We start from the raw sequence: 12,794 nt of genomic DNA on the forward strand, positions 1-12,794 counted from the left end.
AGATACAAAAAAAATATGAACTTAAATGACTAAAGATATTAAAACTTTTCAAACCATTATATTCTGGGTAAAAAATGAAAACAATGATTAAATTAGAAATATACAGCCAAGAATTATTATCATGGAATCTCAGAGTCAAATGTTTTCAGTATCCAAAATTTTATAAAAACACTTTAATTTAAAATAATTAAAAAAAATATTTTTTATAAATTAGTGTTATCTAATTGTAAAGTGGATCAGAGTGACATCATTATTTGATAAAAATGCTTAAAAATAATTAAAATATATAAGTGTGATTTATACATATACATTACGAAATTTATTCATTGTTTCTTTTGAAACTGTCTTATATAAACACCATAAAATAATAGTTATAATAACTTGCACATAATAATCTAGAATGTAGACAATGTCTCTATAATGCCAGATTTGCATTAAAAAGTACAAAAGAAATATTTCATTTATATTAAAATATTAATTATTAAATATATCGAATGATATCAATAGTCTTGCCATATTAGATGTACATATCTTCTTGATATCCTTAAATATCACGTACTTATGTTATTAAAAAAATATAAATAAAATGTTACAATTAAATGTTACAATAGGTTTAATTTTTACGTACAATTTTTTTAGTAAAGCATTTTTAATTTTCCTAAGTGATAAATAAACCTTTCAATTTTTTGTAAAAATATCTTCTTACTTTTGTACAAAACACTTGGCTAATTTAGTTCATACAAATTATTTTCATCGTACAGTACTCACAGAATATTTTAAACTGTAGTTTTAAGCAAAACAAACATACATTTCAAATACTGACTTTTCAAATTGCTCTGCAAAAAGATACACCATATATAGTTATATATATGTTATATACATTATGTATGATACCATAATACATATAACTGTTTTATAAATTTGTATACAAAATGTAATGTTTAAATCAGAATTGTCACCGTTTCTTTATTGCAAGAGAAAAGAAGAAAAATAATGCATTTCTCAAAATTGTGTTTAAGATGATAAAGGATAATAGAAATTGGAATAAATTGTTTAAAGAGATCTACTGATGGCTCCCAAAAACTATTATATTAATCATATAGATTAAGTCCGGGTGTAAATGTACAACTTAAAGGTTTAGAATTCAAATAAATAATTATATTAAACACAATTTAGAGATGTTTTTAATTTTAAAACAGTTACATTAATACAAAATTTAATTCTATGTGATGCAAATAAATAATAAAATCAACAACTTACATGTAATTATATGAAGATGACATTACTATTCGCCTTTGTAGCCAGGAAAAATGTGTAATAAGGCAGACGATAATATTTGATTAACCTTCATATCGTAATCTTTTCCTAGAGAAAATCGGCATGTAGGACAGGAATAAATCTCAGAGGCAAAGCTCTGCTGTAAGCATTTTAAGCAGACGGTATGTTCGCAAGGAGTCGTTACAGGATTGTAAAATATTCCGAGACAGCAAACGCATTTAAATCTGCAAAATGTAAATTACGTATTATGTTAAATGTTGCATTCATTACTAAGTCGCTTGAAAAATAATCTAATATTAATATTAATAATATTAATAATATAATCTAATAATCTAATATTGTCTGTAAAGAATATTACCTTTCTAAAACACTATTCAAGAAGGCGGGTTTTCCATCGATCAACGTTGCTTTACATTCAGCCCATAACTTAGCGTTTACTTTGTCATTTTCTATTAAATCTTTCAATTCATCTTCCAAATCAAAAGTTCGCTTAACCTTTTTAAACTTTTTAATAGTCATATCGTTTTCTTTATCATCATCATTAATAGTGCGGCGTTGTTTCTTAGCTGGAATCTTGCTTTCTTTGCTATTGTCTTCGATAGCAAGTCGTTTTTTAACTGTGATTTTATCGAATTTTTCCACTGTCTCGAGATATCCGTCGGGATACAACATCTTCAAACCAAGAAAAGCGATTCTTTCTTTTCCCTCTTGAGTCCATGGTGCAGGAGATGGATCATCTCTTCTTAAAACGTATTTCCACATAACGAAACCATGGGTGCTTTTGTCTGGGTAATATTTAACCACTTTATAGATACCGTCGTATCTGTGACAAGATCGAGAATTGTTAAAGAAAGATTTGCTTAAAAAGAATTATACATCCTTATTTATAGAGCTAAACAATGCACTCAATATACCTGTTTCCTTCCTTCGGTGCATATTCACTACGTTTTCCTAACTTATAATTACGTACAACTCGAACTGGTTTTCCTTCTTTCCATTTAGTCTTAGCATCTGCACCAATTTTATCATTCACGGAAGCATTACAATTTTTAGCCAATGCCAAATTCATTCTTGTCAGCGTCTGATCTTTGCTTTGTGTATTGACTCTTTTGTTACCTTTGTGTCCATAAAGATTAAACGAGTACATAATATATGGCATGGAGTTATTGACACATAGAAGTTTGTAATTGTATTCTTAGTAAAAACTTTTCTCAGAATTTTTATTACAAATTAGAACACTTTCCAGAAATTTTGAGAAAGTCTAAATCTTTTCTTAGAATATTTTTTATATATGAATTTTGAGAGATTTCTAAAATTTCTCATGCCATATTTTCTAAAAAATACTTTAAACTTTTTTATATTTGATAAAATTCATGAGAAATTATAGAATGAAAAATTTTAATACTTTTGAGATATTTTAAATTTATATATATATATATATATATATATATATATATATATATATGAAGAATTCTTAAAAAGATATAGACTTTTTCAAAATTTCTGAAGCGTATAAATTCAATATAAAATATTTAAAAAATTTTCTAAAAATTATACAAATTTTGAAAAATTCTGATATTTACATGAAAATTTTGAAAAATTATATGAAAAATTCTGAAAAAAATTGTACGGATAATAAACAACGATTTTTAAAAAAATTTGATTTATGCAATACCTGACAAATCTCTACCACCCGAGCCGCTGTAGAGAAACTCTTCACCATAATCATAGTCCTCTTCGTAGCCGCCTGAAAAAACAATAGAGTACGCACAATCATCTTCCCGTCCATGGATGCCAGCAACGGGCGGTCTATGTACTCCAGCTTCCGAAACCTAGTAAGTAAATATATTTTTTTTTCATGTTTATTTGATAGATTTATCGAAAGTCTTTGCTTTTGACATCCATAGCGCTTTTAAAATATCATTTTATTCATGTTATTTTTATTCAAACATTGAATAATGTTTATAAGCATTGTGTTAAAGCGAATGCAGTCTACAGTTCATAAATATGAACTGTTGCTGCATTCACATTATTTATTTGCATACACACGCGCGTGCGCGCACGCATGCACATCAATATACCTTTTCAAAAATTGTTTTATGAAATAAATATAAATAAAATAATGAGGTTATTTTGAACTTAATTAATTTTCAATACCATATAAATTAAAAAGAAGAAAAGAGTATGTGAAAATATATTTTAAAAGAATATAAAACAATATTATAATACAAAGTAACATAATAAAATTTAATAAATATTATAATAAAGATACAAATTTGATTTTTGATTGGATTGTGACTGATTGAAAACTGTTATAATTATTAATACTTTTCACTTGATCATATTATTATAGATGTTCTACTGACGGTTTATATATAATACTTATATAGTTAAAAGAGGAACAATATATATATATATATATATATATATATATATATATATATATATATATATATATATTGGAATTTTTCTTTACCTGCAGTCTAAACATCCAAGTTGTACCAACATCCACACCAGGAATTGGTCCACAATGATCTGGAGGAACTATGTAGCACATTTTTTGTCTTGCAGCGTTTGACATTCCGCCACCTCTACAAGAACTTGAGTTTTTATTGTCGATACAGACGAGTTTCCTTTTTGTTGTTTTCAGTTTGTCTCCTGCCTGTAATAAATACAATAGTAATGACAATGATAAAAATTGAAATTGTGGAAAATTATTCAAAGAAGGTATATAATGATGAAGATATACATACTTTGACAATTTCATTTTCGTCAATTTTACACTCAGGACAATACCAATAAGTCTCTTGTGGCAGTTCCAGAAGTGGAGGATTCAAACATTTCATATGAAACAAACAATTACACTCATCGCAAATCAGAAGCGTATCTTCCTCTTCCTTGCCCGCACAAATGTAACAGCCGCACGAATGACATTTCATATTAGGATTGTCGTTGCACTCTTCACAAGCAGGGGGATTGAGTCTGGCTTTGCCGTTACTAATCATTAAAAGTTCGTCGTCTGCAGTTCTTTCTGTTAGAAGCTTGGGCTTTTCTGGGATTGCATATATTTCTTCTTTGACTTTCTTTCGAATGCAAAGACCACTGTCGTCACTGTTCAAAGAAAAAGTTATTGCTGTAGATTAATACTTTCTGTATGATTTTTATATAGATCCTAAATTTTGTATTTTATTTGTCTTGTATATTAATATAATAAAGGTTAATAAATAAAAAAAATGTACCTGTTAATATGCAATCGTCCAACTAATTCTTGCCGTCCTCTTTTTTTCACTATTTCGGTTATTGTAAAGTCAAACCACAGACCAATTTTCTCAGGCTGATCTATGTCATAATTAATCATGACTGTTTCACCCACAGATAGTTCATCAAATGGTATAGAACGTCGTGCACGTGGTCGTATATGTACTTCAGGTACTTTCTCACATTCTGTGTTAAGGAATTCCCATGATATCTCATAAAGTATTTCATCTTTCTTTTTAAAAATATTTTTTATAATCGCTTCAAACCAGGCATTAGTCTCTGCATCCTTGCAATCCACCGCATCTCCAATTTTGTAATACAAGCTCTCAGCTTGTTTTAATTCTTCTGTCTCTCCTTTTTCTGCGCTTATTTTTTTTTTCTTTTTATTCTTTTTTTTGTCGGAAGATATTTCATTTCCGATATTGTCTATTTTCTTTGGTTTTATCAGAAGTAATATAACGTCATTAACATTGATATTATAATTACAGAGATGATATCCATTTTCTAATTGTTTCCCGGCAAAGAACAATCGTTGTAATATCTCTTCAACATGTAGCTGTTCTTTAACTTCACGCTTAAAAAATAAAATAAACTTATGTAAAATTCTATAAAATTATATTATTTATTTTTGAAAATAAAATTTGCGTGCCATTTTTTCCTTCAACAAGTAAATAATATAAGGCGCATATAGGGCAAGAACAAACATGAACAAAAATAATATTGCTTAGTATTACTATTTAATATTACTAAAAAAATTAATAAACGTATATAAATTATAAAATATATGTAATTTACATTTAATATTACATATTTTAAATATTGATAAAAATAAAAAAAAATGTATCAGTGATAATAAAGTACAGAATGTACCAGAATGCAAAATAAAGTTTTGTATAAAAGAAGTATTCTGAATTTGAAGTTTTAAACTATTTTGCTATTACTTTTGAAGGCTTAAAATTAAGAATACCTTTAAATTTCAATTTTGTTCTTTTTTTTATATAAGTTTTGTATCTCTTTTAATACATTTTGCAATTTTTTATTTATTATTTTTTGCGGCTAGGTAATACTTTAAACATTTCCAATATTAATTTTAGTAATATTTATTTTTATAGGTACTATCAATAATAATTTATATTTAACATTATTTACATGTATTTTAGGATCTACATGTGTATTTTTATTTATTTTTTTGTTATGTACTTATTAAATAATACATTGCAATATTAACACTTAATTTTTATTACATTTAGTGTCCTGCACATTTCCTTTCTTTGAAATATTAAACATAAGTAGCCGAAAGGTCTTTGTCCCATCCCTCTTTTCCCTCAAAGTTTGGCATGTAAAGGGCAAGCTTGTATTGCTGGTCTCACAACAGTCTGTGCTTATTCTTCGACAAAAACTTGTTCGGATTCAAATAAAACGTCTTTTTCTTATGTTACTTTTGTTTTAGAGTTATTTGTTGCAGTTTTATACGTACATTTCTCTCTTGTCTAATTTAGTTGCAATGTTTATGTACAATTATTTTTTAATAGACTATTATACAGGGTGTTTCAGAAATACTTAGTTGAACTTTAAGAGCATACTTTACTTATTGTAAAGATGAAAAAAAGTCATATAAACATGGGTTTGAAAATGTTTCCTTTCCAAGTTATAAACATTTTTTATTGGCTTTATAAAAATTGCTGGAAATGATTTCCTTCTGCATAAATGCATGCTTCGCATTGACGTCGCATGGATTGTCGAAGACATTAAAAAATTCGCACATCTGAAGACTCGTGTATGGTACTCCTGTTGCTACTGTGGAAGTACTCTGAAATCGTATTATCGCTGCGTGTGAAAAAATACGAAATACTATGGGAATTTTTGAATGTCTTCGACAATCTATATGTGACGTCGATGCAAAGCATGCATTGATGCGGAAGGAATTCATTTCCAGTAATTTTTATAAAATTTCAATAAAAAATGTTTATAATTTGAAAAGGAAGCATTTTCGAACTCATGTTTATATGATTTTTTTTTATGCTTACAATGAGTGAAATACGTTCTTAAAGTTTGGCTAACTATTTTTGAAACACCTTACTTTCTAAAGATCGATAGTTAAAATATATGTAAGGATTATTCAATAATTTCTTTATATTAGTAAAAGTAATGAAAATTAACGACAAACACGAACTACTTATTGTGTCTAATACGTGGGTTTGGAAAATAAAGATGTGTATTAAGTATTATCGACCATGTTTTCCGTTTTTTCCCTCTGTACAAGAAAAAAAAATAACAAGGACATTAATGTTATCATAATAAACTAAGCACGTTTTATAAAACTTTTTGGAATAAATTTCAATTGAAATAGTTCCGTTTTCCCTAGAAAGCACAACAAAAATCTCGATTTACGTTCCGTAATGTGTATATATGATACATCATTTATTCTTGTTTATAATATTTAATGAGCAAGTGGAATAAATAACGCGTCATATGCATGAAACCAAATGCACCCTTAGAAATAATCGAAAAATATTCTGCGTCATAAAATTAGGTACATACTCAGCGAACGAACACCGAACGAATAGCAGCTAACGTATGAGCGTCTACATCGCGTACGAATTTTCTTTAATGTACCTTACATGAGGGAGCCGAACAAGAATTTAACATTGTCTTTAGGTTTGTTCGCGTCGCATGCTCCAACATACTCCAATATCTTTGCCGTAAACGTATTGAAGCGCGTTAAATTTTCTTTGGGGTATATTACTGAATAAAAACAATAAATATTTGCTGCTCATTCTCCAAGTGTATATTTAACTTAACAAATAAATCAATCTACAAATGAATAGTAAAATATGAACTTTTTATTGGTTCAAAACATAGCAGATGTTTTACCTTCAAATCTTCCACAGTGGTGGTCTGTTTGTGAAATTTGACTAATACTTCTCTTTCTCCGTCCGTCGTCTTTATTCTGATAGACATGGCTAACAGAATGAAGTTGTCGTTATTACAAACAGGAGAATCAAGGTACGCTCGAGCCAAATGAAGGATAATGATTTATCGAATACCGATAAAAGAATTGAATCAGTTAAGATCTCTTATTGTCTCACCACTTTGCCCATTCACTTTATATATGCCGCTATGATTAGCTGCGACCACCGTTTCCACAAGCAACACTTCACCTTGCGCCAACTTTGGCGGGAACTGATAAGTTTCGGTATGTGAAGTGAGAATAGCGGACACCTGCGAAATCCACCACTATACGACAGCAAGTCAGATGGGGGGAAAATCCTGCACGTTATTCGTCGGTTTGCAAACGTATTATAATAGTCACTGTGTGTGTATGTAACGGTTTGCGCTATGCGCTCGAGAGGGGTATGTGTCTTCGGAACCTGTCTGACAAGGACAATAACAAATGTCGAATGTAAAAGTTGTTGGAGATTATTCGTTCATGCCATTTAAAATGACAATAATAAAATGGTAGCAATGAGTCAATAATAAAGACTATTGTTTCCTAAATCAGGAAAATTTAGAAAAAAAGTGCTCGAATACGATCGCAATTATCATTCAGAGAATGATAATTTAATTAACTGTCTGTATTGCATACTAATTTTTTATTTAGTTTATAAGTTAATAAGAATTACAAAAACAAATTCTCATAATAAAATATGTATTTAACAATTAAGCTATAATTTTATTATCGCAATTGTACGAGTATAAATATAAATGAGTGCAAATATAAATATAAATATATAAATATATAAATATAAATATAAATATAAATATAAATATATATATATATATTTGTGTGCGCGCGCGCGCGCGCGCGCACACACACACAAGGTGTCTCAGTATAAGTGGCCACCCTCTTTATCTCATAAACTAGCAAAGATAGACCCAATAAATATAATATCAAATTAAATGGTTTAAAGTAAACTTTATTGTGAGCACAGTGATTAGTTAAAGAAATTATCTATGTTAAAGAACGAAGAGACATGCATAACTTTTGCATGGTAAAGTAAATATTTTTATATGATAAAAGTTGTAGCGTTTTTTTCTAACAAATATAATGATTCGTATTAATAATACACTTAGAGAAAAATTATGTCTACATCGATAAAATTGTTTATTCTTATAGCATATTGTTCATTCTTCAAATTCGTTTTTGAATTTTTATATTCTTATCAATTTTATCAATGTTGATCTAATTTTTATATGAGTGTATAATTGATACAAATTATTATTTTTATTATACAAAATGCTAAATAATTTTGTTAAATATTTTAATAATTTTATAAATCTGTAGATTTTTGTATTTTTATTACTTATATTTTACGTACCAAATATTATAATCAGATGTCAACATGTTACATACGTTAATCGCCAAAGCGGGAGTCGGAAGTTAGCCACACCGCAGGGGCGAAAACTGTGTGAAAACTAGTATGCACTGAGTGTGCACTTGCCGCTGACAATTGGACAATTCGGTTCTCGCGATGACAGTGTCAACGGAAACACCCAATTACCTGCAGCGAGAGCGCACTAGTTTTCTCAGTGAAAAACGTTATGAAATATGCCATTTGTTTTCTGTTCCTGAACTCCCTGAATTAGTGTGCACTTAAAATGAAATACCGTTTGTTTTCTGTTCCTGAACTCTCTAAATAAGTGTACACTTAAAATGAAATAGATAGATGTTTCAAAGTTAGCGAAAACAAGAAGGAACGTTCCAGTGCAGTCTAGTGCAGAAACAGAAAACAAGCCTATAGATATATATTTGAAAGTTAGTGAAAGCAAGAAGAAACGTTCCAGTGCAGTCTAGTGCAGGAATAGAAAACAAGCCTATGGTATTAGTCGTCCGCAACTTTAAACCGAAATAACTTGTATAATTTGTAAAATAATTTTGATAAATTATACATCATTGTATTCATTAGAAAAAACGCTACAACTTTTATCATATAAAAATATTCATTTTACCATGCAAAAGTTATGCATGTTTCTTCATTCTTTAACATAGATAATTTCTTTAACTAACCACTGTGCTCACAATAAAGTTTAGTTCAAACCATTTAATTAATTTGATATATAATTATTGGGTTTATCTTTGCTAGTTTACGAGATAAAGGGGGCCACTTATACTAGGACACCCTGTGTGTGTACACACACACACACACACACACACGCACGCACGCACGCACGCACGCACGCACGCACGCACGCACACAGGGTGTATGATAATGGTTGTCCTCACATTTTACCGTAGGAGTTGACTTACCGACTTGCACTTGTAGTTCACTAAACGCTCCTTAGATGGCAGATGTTTCGGCACAGGACTAGAGTCCCTAGAAGTAGAAAGTCTGGACATCTGTTCCTAAAATGTCGGTGATGATTATGCCAGTGTATGTACGTGAGCTTTATGTGTGTGTATGTTTATTGTTGTGTGCACTCGACATGTTGTATGCTGTAATCACATTGGCTAAAGAGGATTAAATAGGGATCCGTATTGGTGCTGCCATTTTAGGTGCACAATCACGTGTATCCAATCACGTGGAACCCCGAGATGTCCAGACTCTCTACTTCTAGGGACTCTACACAGGACCGAGTTATGGTTCTTGCAAACCAGCGCGACAACGCGACACGCGATGCGCGACAACGCGACACGCGAAGCGCGATATGCGACGAATCGCGAGATTAGAATTTTCTATCTATTCACACAGCGCGATGATGTACAATATATGTTTTTACGCGACCAGCAAGTAAGTTATTGTGGGTGTTTACGATAACTAATCAGATCTCGGATTGGATTAAACAATGGTACTCAACGTAGGTATAGAAAATTTCCCTAGGCTAATCGGATTGACGATTGCTGGGTGTTTACGATAACTAATCGGATCTCGGATTGGATTGAACAATGGTACTCAACGTAAGTATAGAAAATTTCCCTAGGCTAATCGGATTGACGATTGCTGTCTCAAATGTAATCCGATTGATGACGAAAGCGTGGAGACCGAGAAGCATGCTTGAAAAGTAAGTCTCTTTATTTTTTTAAATAATAACACAAAAAATCAAAGATAAAGTTAAAAAGAATGATTTGAATTTAGATTTATTGTAATTTGTTTTGTCTAAACACTGGATTTCGTTTAAATTTCTGTTTGTAAAAATCAATTAATCTATTCTAAAGTTTGTGGTTATAAACAAATCAAAATTAATAAAACAATTATTAATTATTAGGTACATATTAAAGCATATAATATTTCAAGCATATCATATAGAATTCCTGTTTATTATAAACTTAGTAAACATAACTTTGAAATTATTCAACTATATTATACATTAATCAATATTAATTTATATGTTAAAAATCAATAATGTTTCTAAAAATGTTCTTTTTATTCTTTTCCAGATCGTAAATAAACTTCAATTCCATGAATAAATAAAAATTACTGGAAAATGGATTTATATGAAGAGGGCATTATTGAACAATATCAATTTGTGCTAACTTAAAATTTGTAAAATCTACTTTTCTTTATTAGTTGTTTATTAGAGAGTAATAATATAAAAATGTAATACACGCATCATATATGCATACAATTATTTTAATTTTATTTATGTATATTCCGTTCTTATATTATTACTCTCTAATGAACAACTAACAAAGAATAGCAGATTTTACAAATTTTAAGTTAGCACAAATTGATAATGTTCAATAATGCCCTTTTCATGTCAATCCATTTTCCAGTAATTTTTATTTATTCTTGGAGTTGAAGTTTATTTACGATCTGGAAAAGAATAAAAAAAACATTTTCAGCGACATTATTGATTTTTAACATATAAATTAATATTGATTAATGTATAATGTAGTTGAATAATTTCAAAGTTATTTTTACTGAGTTTATAATAAACAGGAATTCTATATGATATGCTTGAAATATTATATGCTTTAATATGTACCTAATAATTAATAATTGTTTTATTAACTTTGATTTGTTTCCGATATAACCACAAACTTTAGAATAGATTAATTAATTTTTACAAACAGAAATTTAAACGAAATCCAATGTTTAGACAAAAAAATTACAATAAATCTAAATTCAAATCATTCTTTTTAACTTTATCTTTGATTTTTTGTGTTATTATTTAAAAAAATAAAGAGACTTTTGAAGCATGCTTCTCGGTCTTCACGCTTTCGTCATCAATCGGATTACATTTGAGACAGCAATCGTCAATCCGATTAGCCTAGGGAAATTTTCTATACCTACGTTGAGTACCATTATTCAATCCAATCCGAGATCCGATTAGTTATCGTAAACACCCCATGTCTCAAATGTAATCCGATTGATGACGAAAGCGTGAAGACCGAGAAGCATGCTTGAAAAGTAAGTCTCTTTATTTTTTTAAATAATAACACAAAAAATCAAAGATAAAGTTAAAAAGAATGATTTGAATTTAGATTTATTGTAATTTTTTTTGTCTAAACACTGGATTTCGTTTAAATTTCTGTTTGTAAAAATTAATTAATCTATTCTAAAGTTTGTGGTTATATCGGAAACAAATCAAAATTAATAAAACAATTATTAATTGTTAGGTACATATTAAAGCATATAATATTTCAAGCATATCATATAGAATTCCTGTTTATTATAAACTTAGTAAACATAACTTTGAAATTATTCAACTACATTACACATTAATCAATATTAATTTATATGTTAAAAATCAATAATGTCTCTGAAAATGTTTTTTTTATTCTTTTCCAGATCGTAAATGAACTTCAACTCCAAGAATAAATAAAAATTATTGGAAAATGGATTGACATGAAAAGGACATTATTGAACAATATTAATTTGTGCTAACTTAAAATTTGTAAAATCTGCTATTCCTTGTTAGTTGTTCATTAGAGAGTAATAATATAAGAACGGAATATACATAAATAAAATTCAAATAATTGTATGCATATATGATGCGTATATTCCATTTTTATATTATTACTCTCTAATAAACAACTAATAAAGAAAAGTAGATTTTACAAATTTTAAGTTAGCACAAATTGATATTGTTCAATAATGCCCTCTTCATATAAATCCATTTTCCAGTAATTTTTATTTATTCATGGAATTGAAGTTTATTTACGATCTGGAAAAGAATAAAAAGAACATTTTTAGAAACATTATTAATTTTTAACATATAAATTAATATTGATTAATGTGTAATGTAGTTGAATGATTTCAAAGTTATTTTTACTAAGTTTATAATAAACAGAAATTTTATATGATATGCTTAAAATA

General features: G+C 28.7%; 1 protein-coding gene across 2 annotated transcripts; it reads right to left on the reverse strand.

The window, feature by feature from the left end:
- Positions 1–277: 277 nt before the first annotated feature.
- LOC105208263 (E3 ubiquitin-protein ligase UHRF1) lies at positions 278–10,350 on the reverse strand. Of its 2 annotated transcripts, XM_039445870.1 has the most exons (11): positions 9,785–10,350; positions 7,626–7,758; positions 7,411–7,499; positions 4,518–5,110; positions 4,032–4,389; positions 3,755–3,940; positions 2,954–3,110; positions 2,193–2,394; positions 1,637–2,101; positions 1,261–1,502; positions 278–836 (listed from the first exon to the last, which is right to left on the reverse strand). In XM_039445870.1, exons 1-10 carry the CDS (start codon positions 9,872–9,874, stop codon positions 1,286–1,288), a joined length of 2,490 nt encoding a protein of 829 aa, XP_039301804.1. In that variant the 5' UTR covers positions 9,875–10,350; the 3' UTR covers positions 278–836; positions 1,261–1,285. The 2 variants fall into 2 exon arrangements, with proteins under 2 accessions (XP_039301804.1, XP_025997047.1); XM_026141262.2 differs by having other exon boundaries at positions 279–836; positions 7,411–7,911.
- Positions 10,351–12,794: the final 2,444 nt, after the last annotated feature.

The sequence above is a fragment of the Solenopsis invicta genome, chromosome 2 (assembly GCF_016802725.1).
Source record: "Solenopsis invicta isolate M01_SB chromosome 2, UNIL_Sinv_3.0, whole genome shotgun sequence".
Lineage (NCBI taxonomy): Eukaryota > Metazoa > Arthropoda > Insecta > Hymenoptera > Formicidae > Solenopsis > Solenopsis invicta.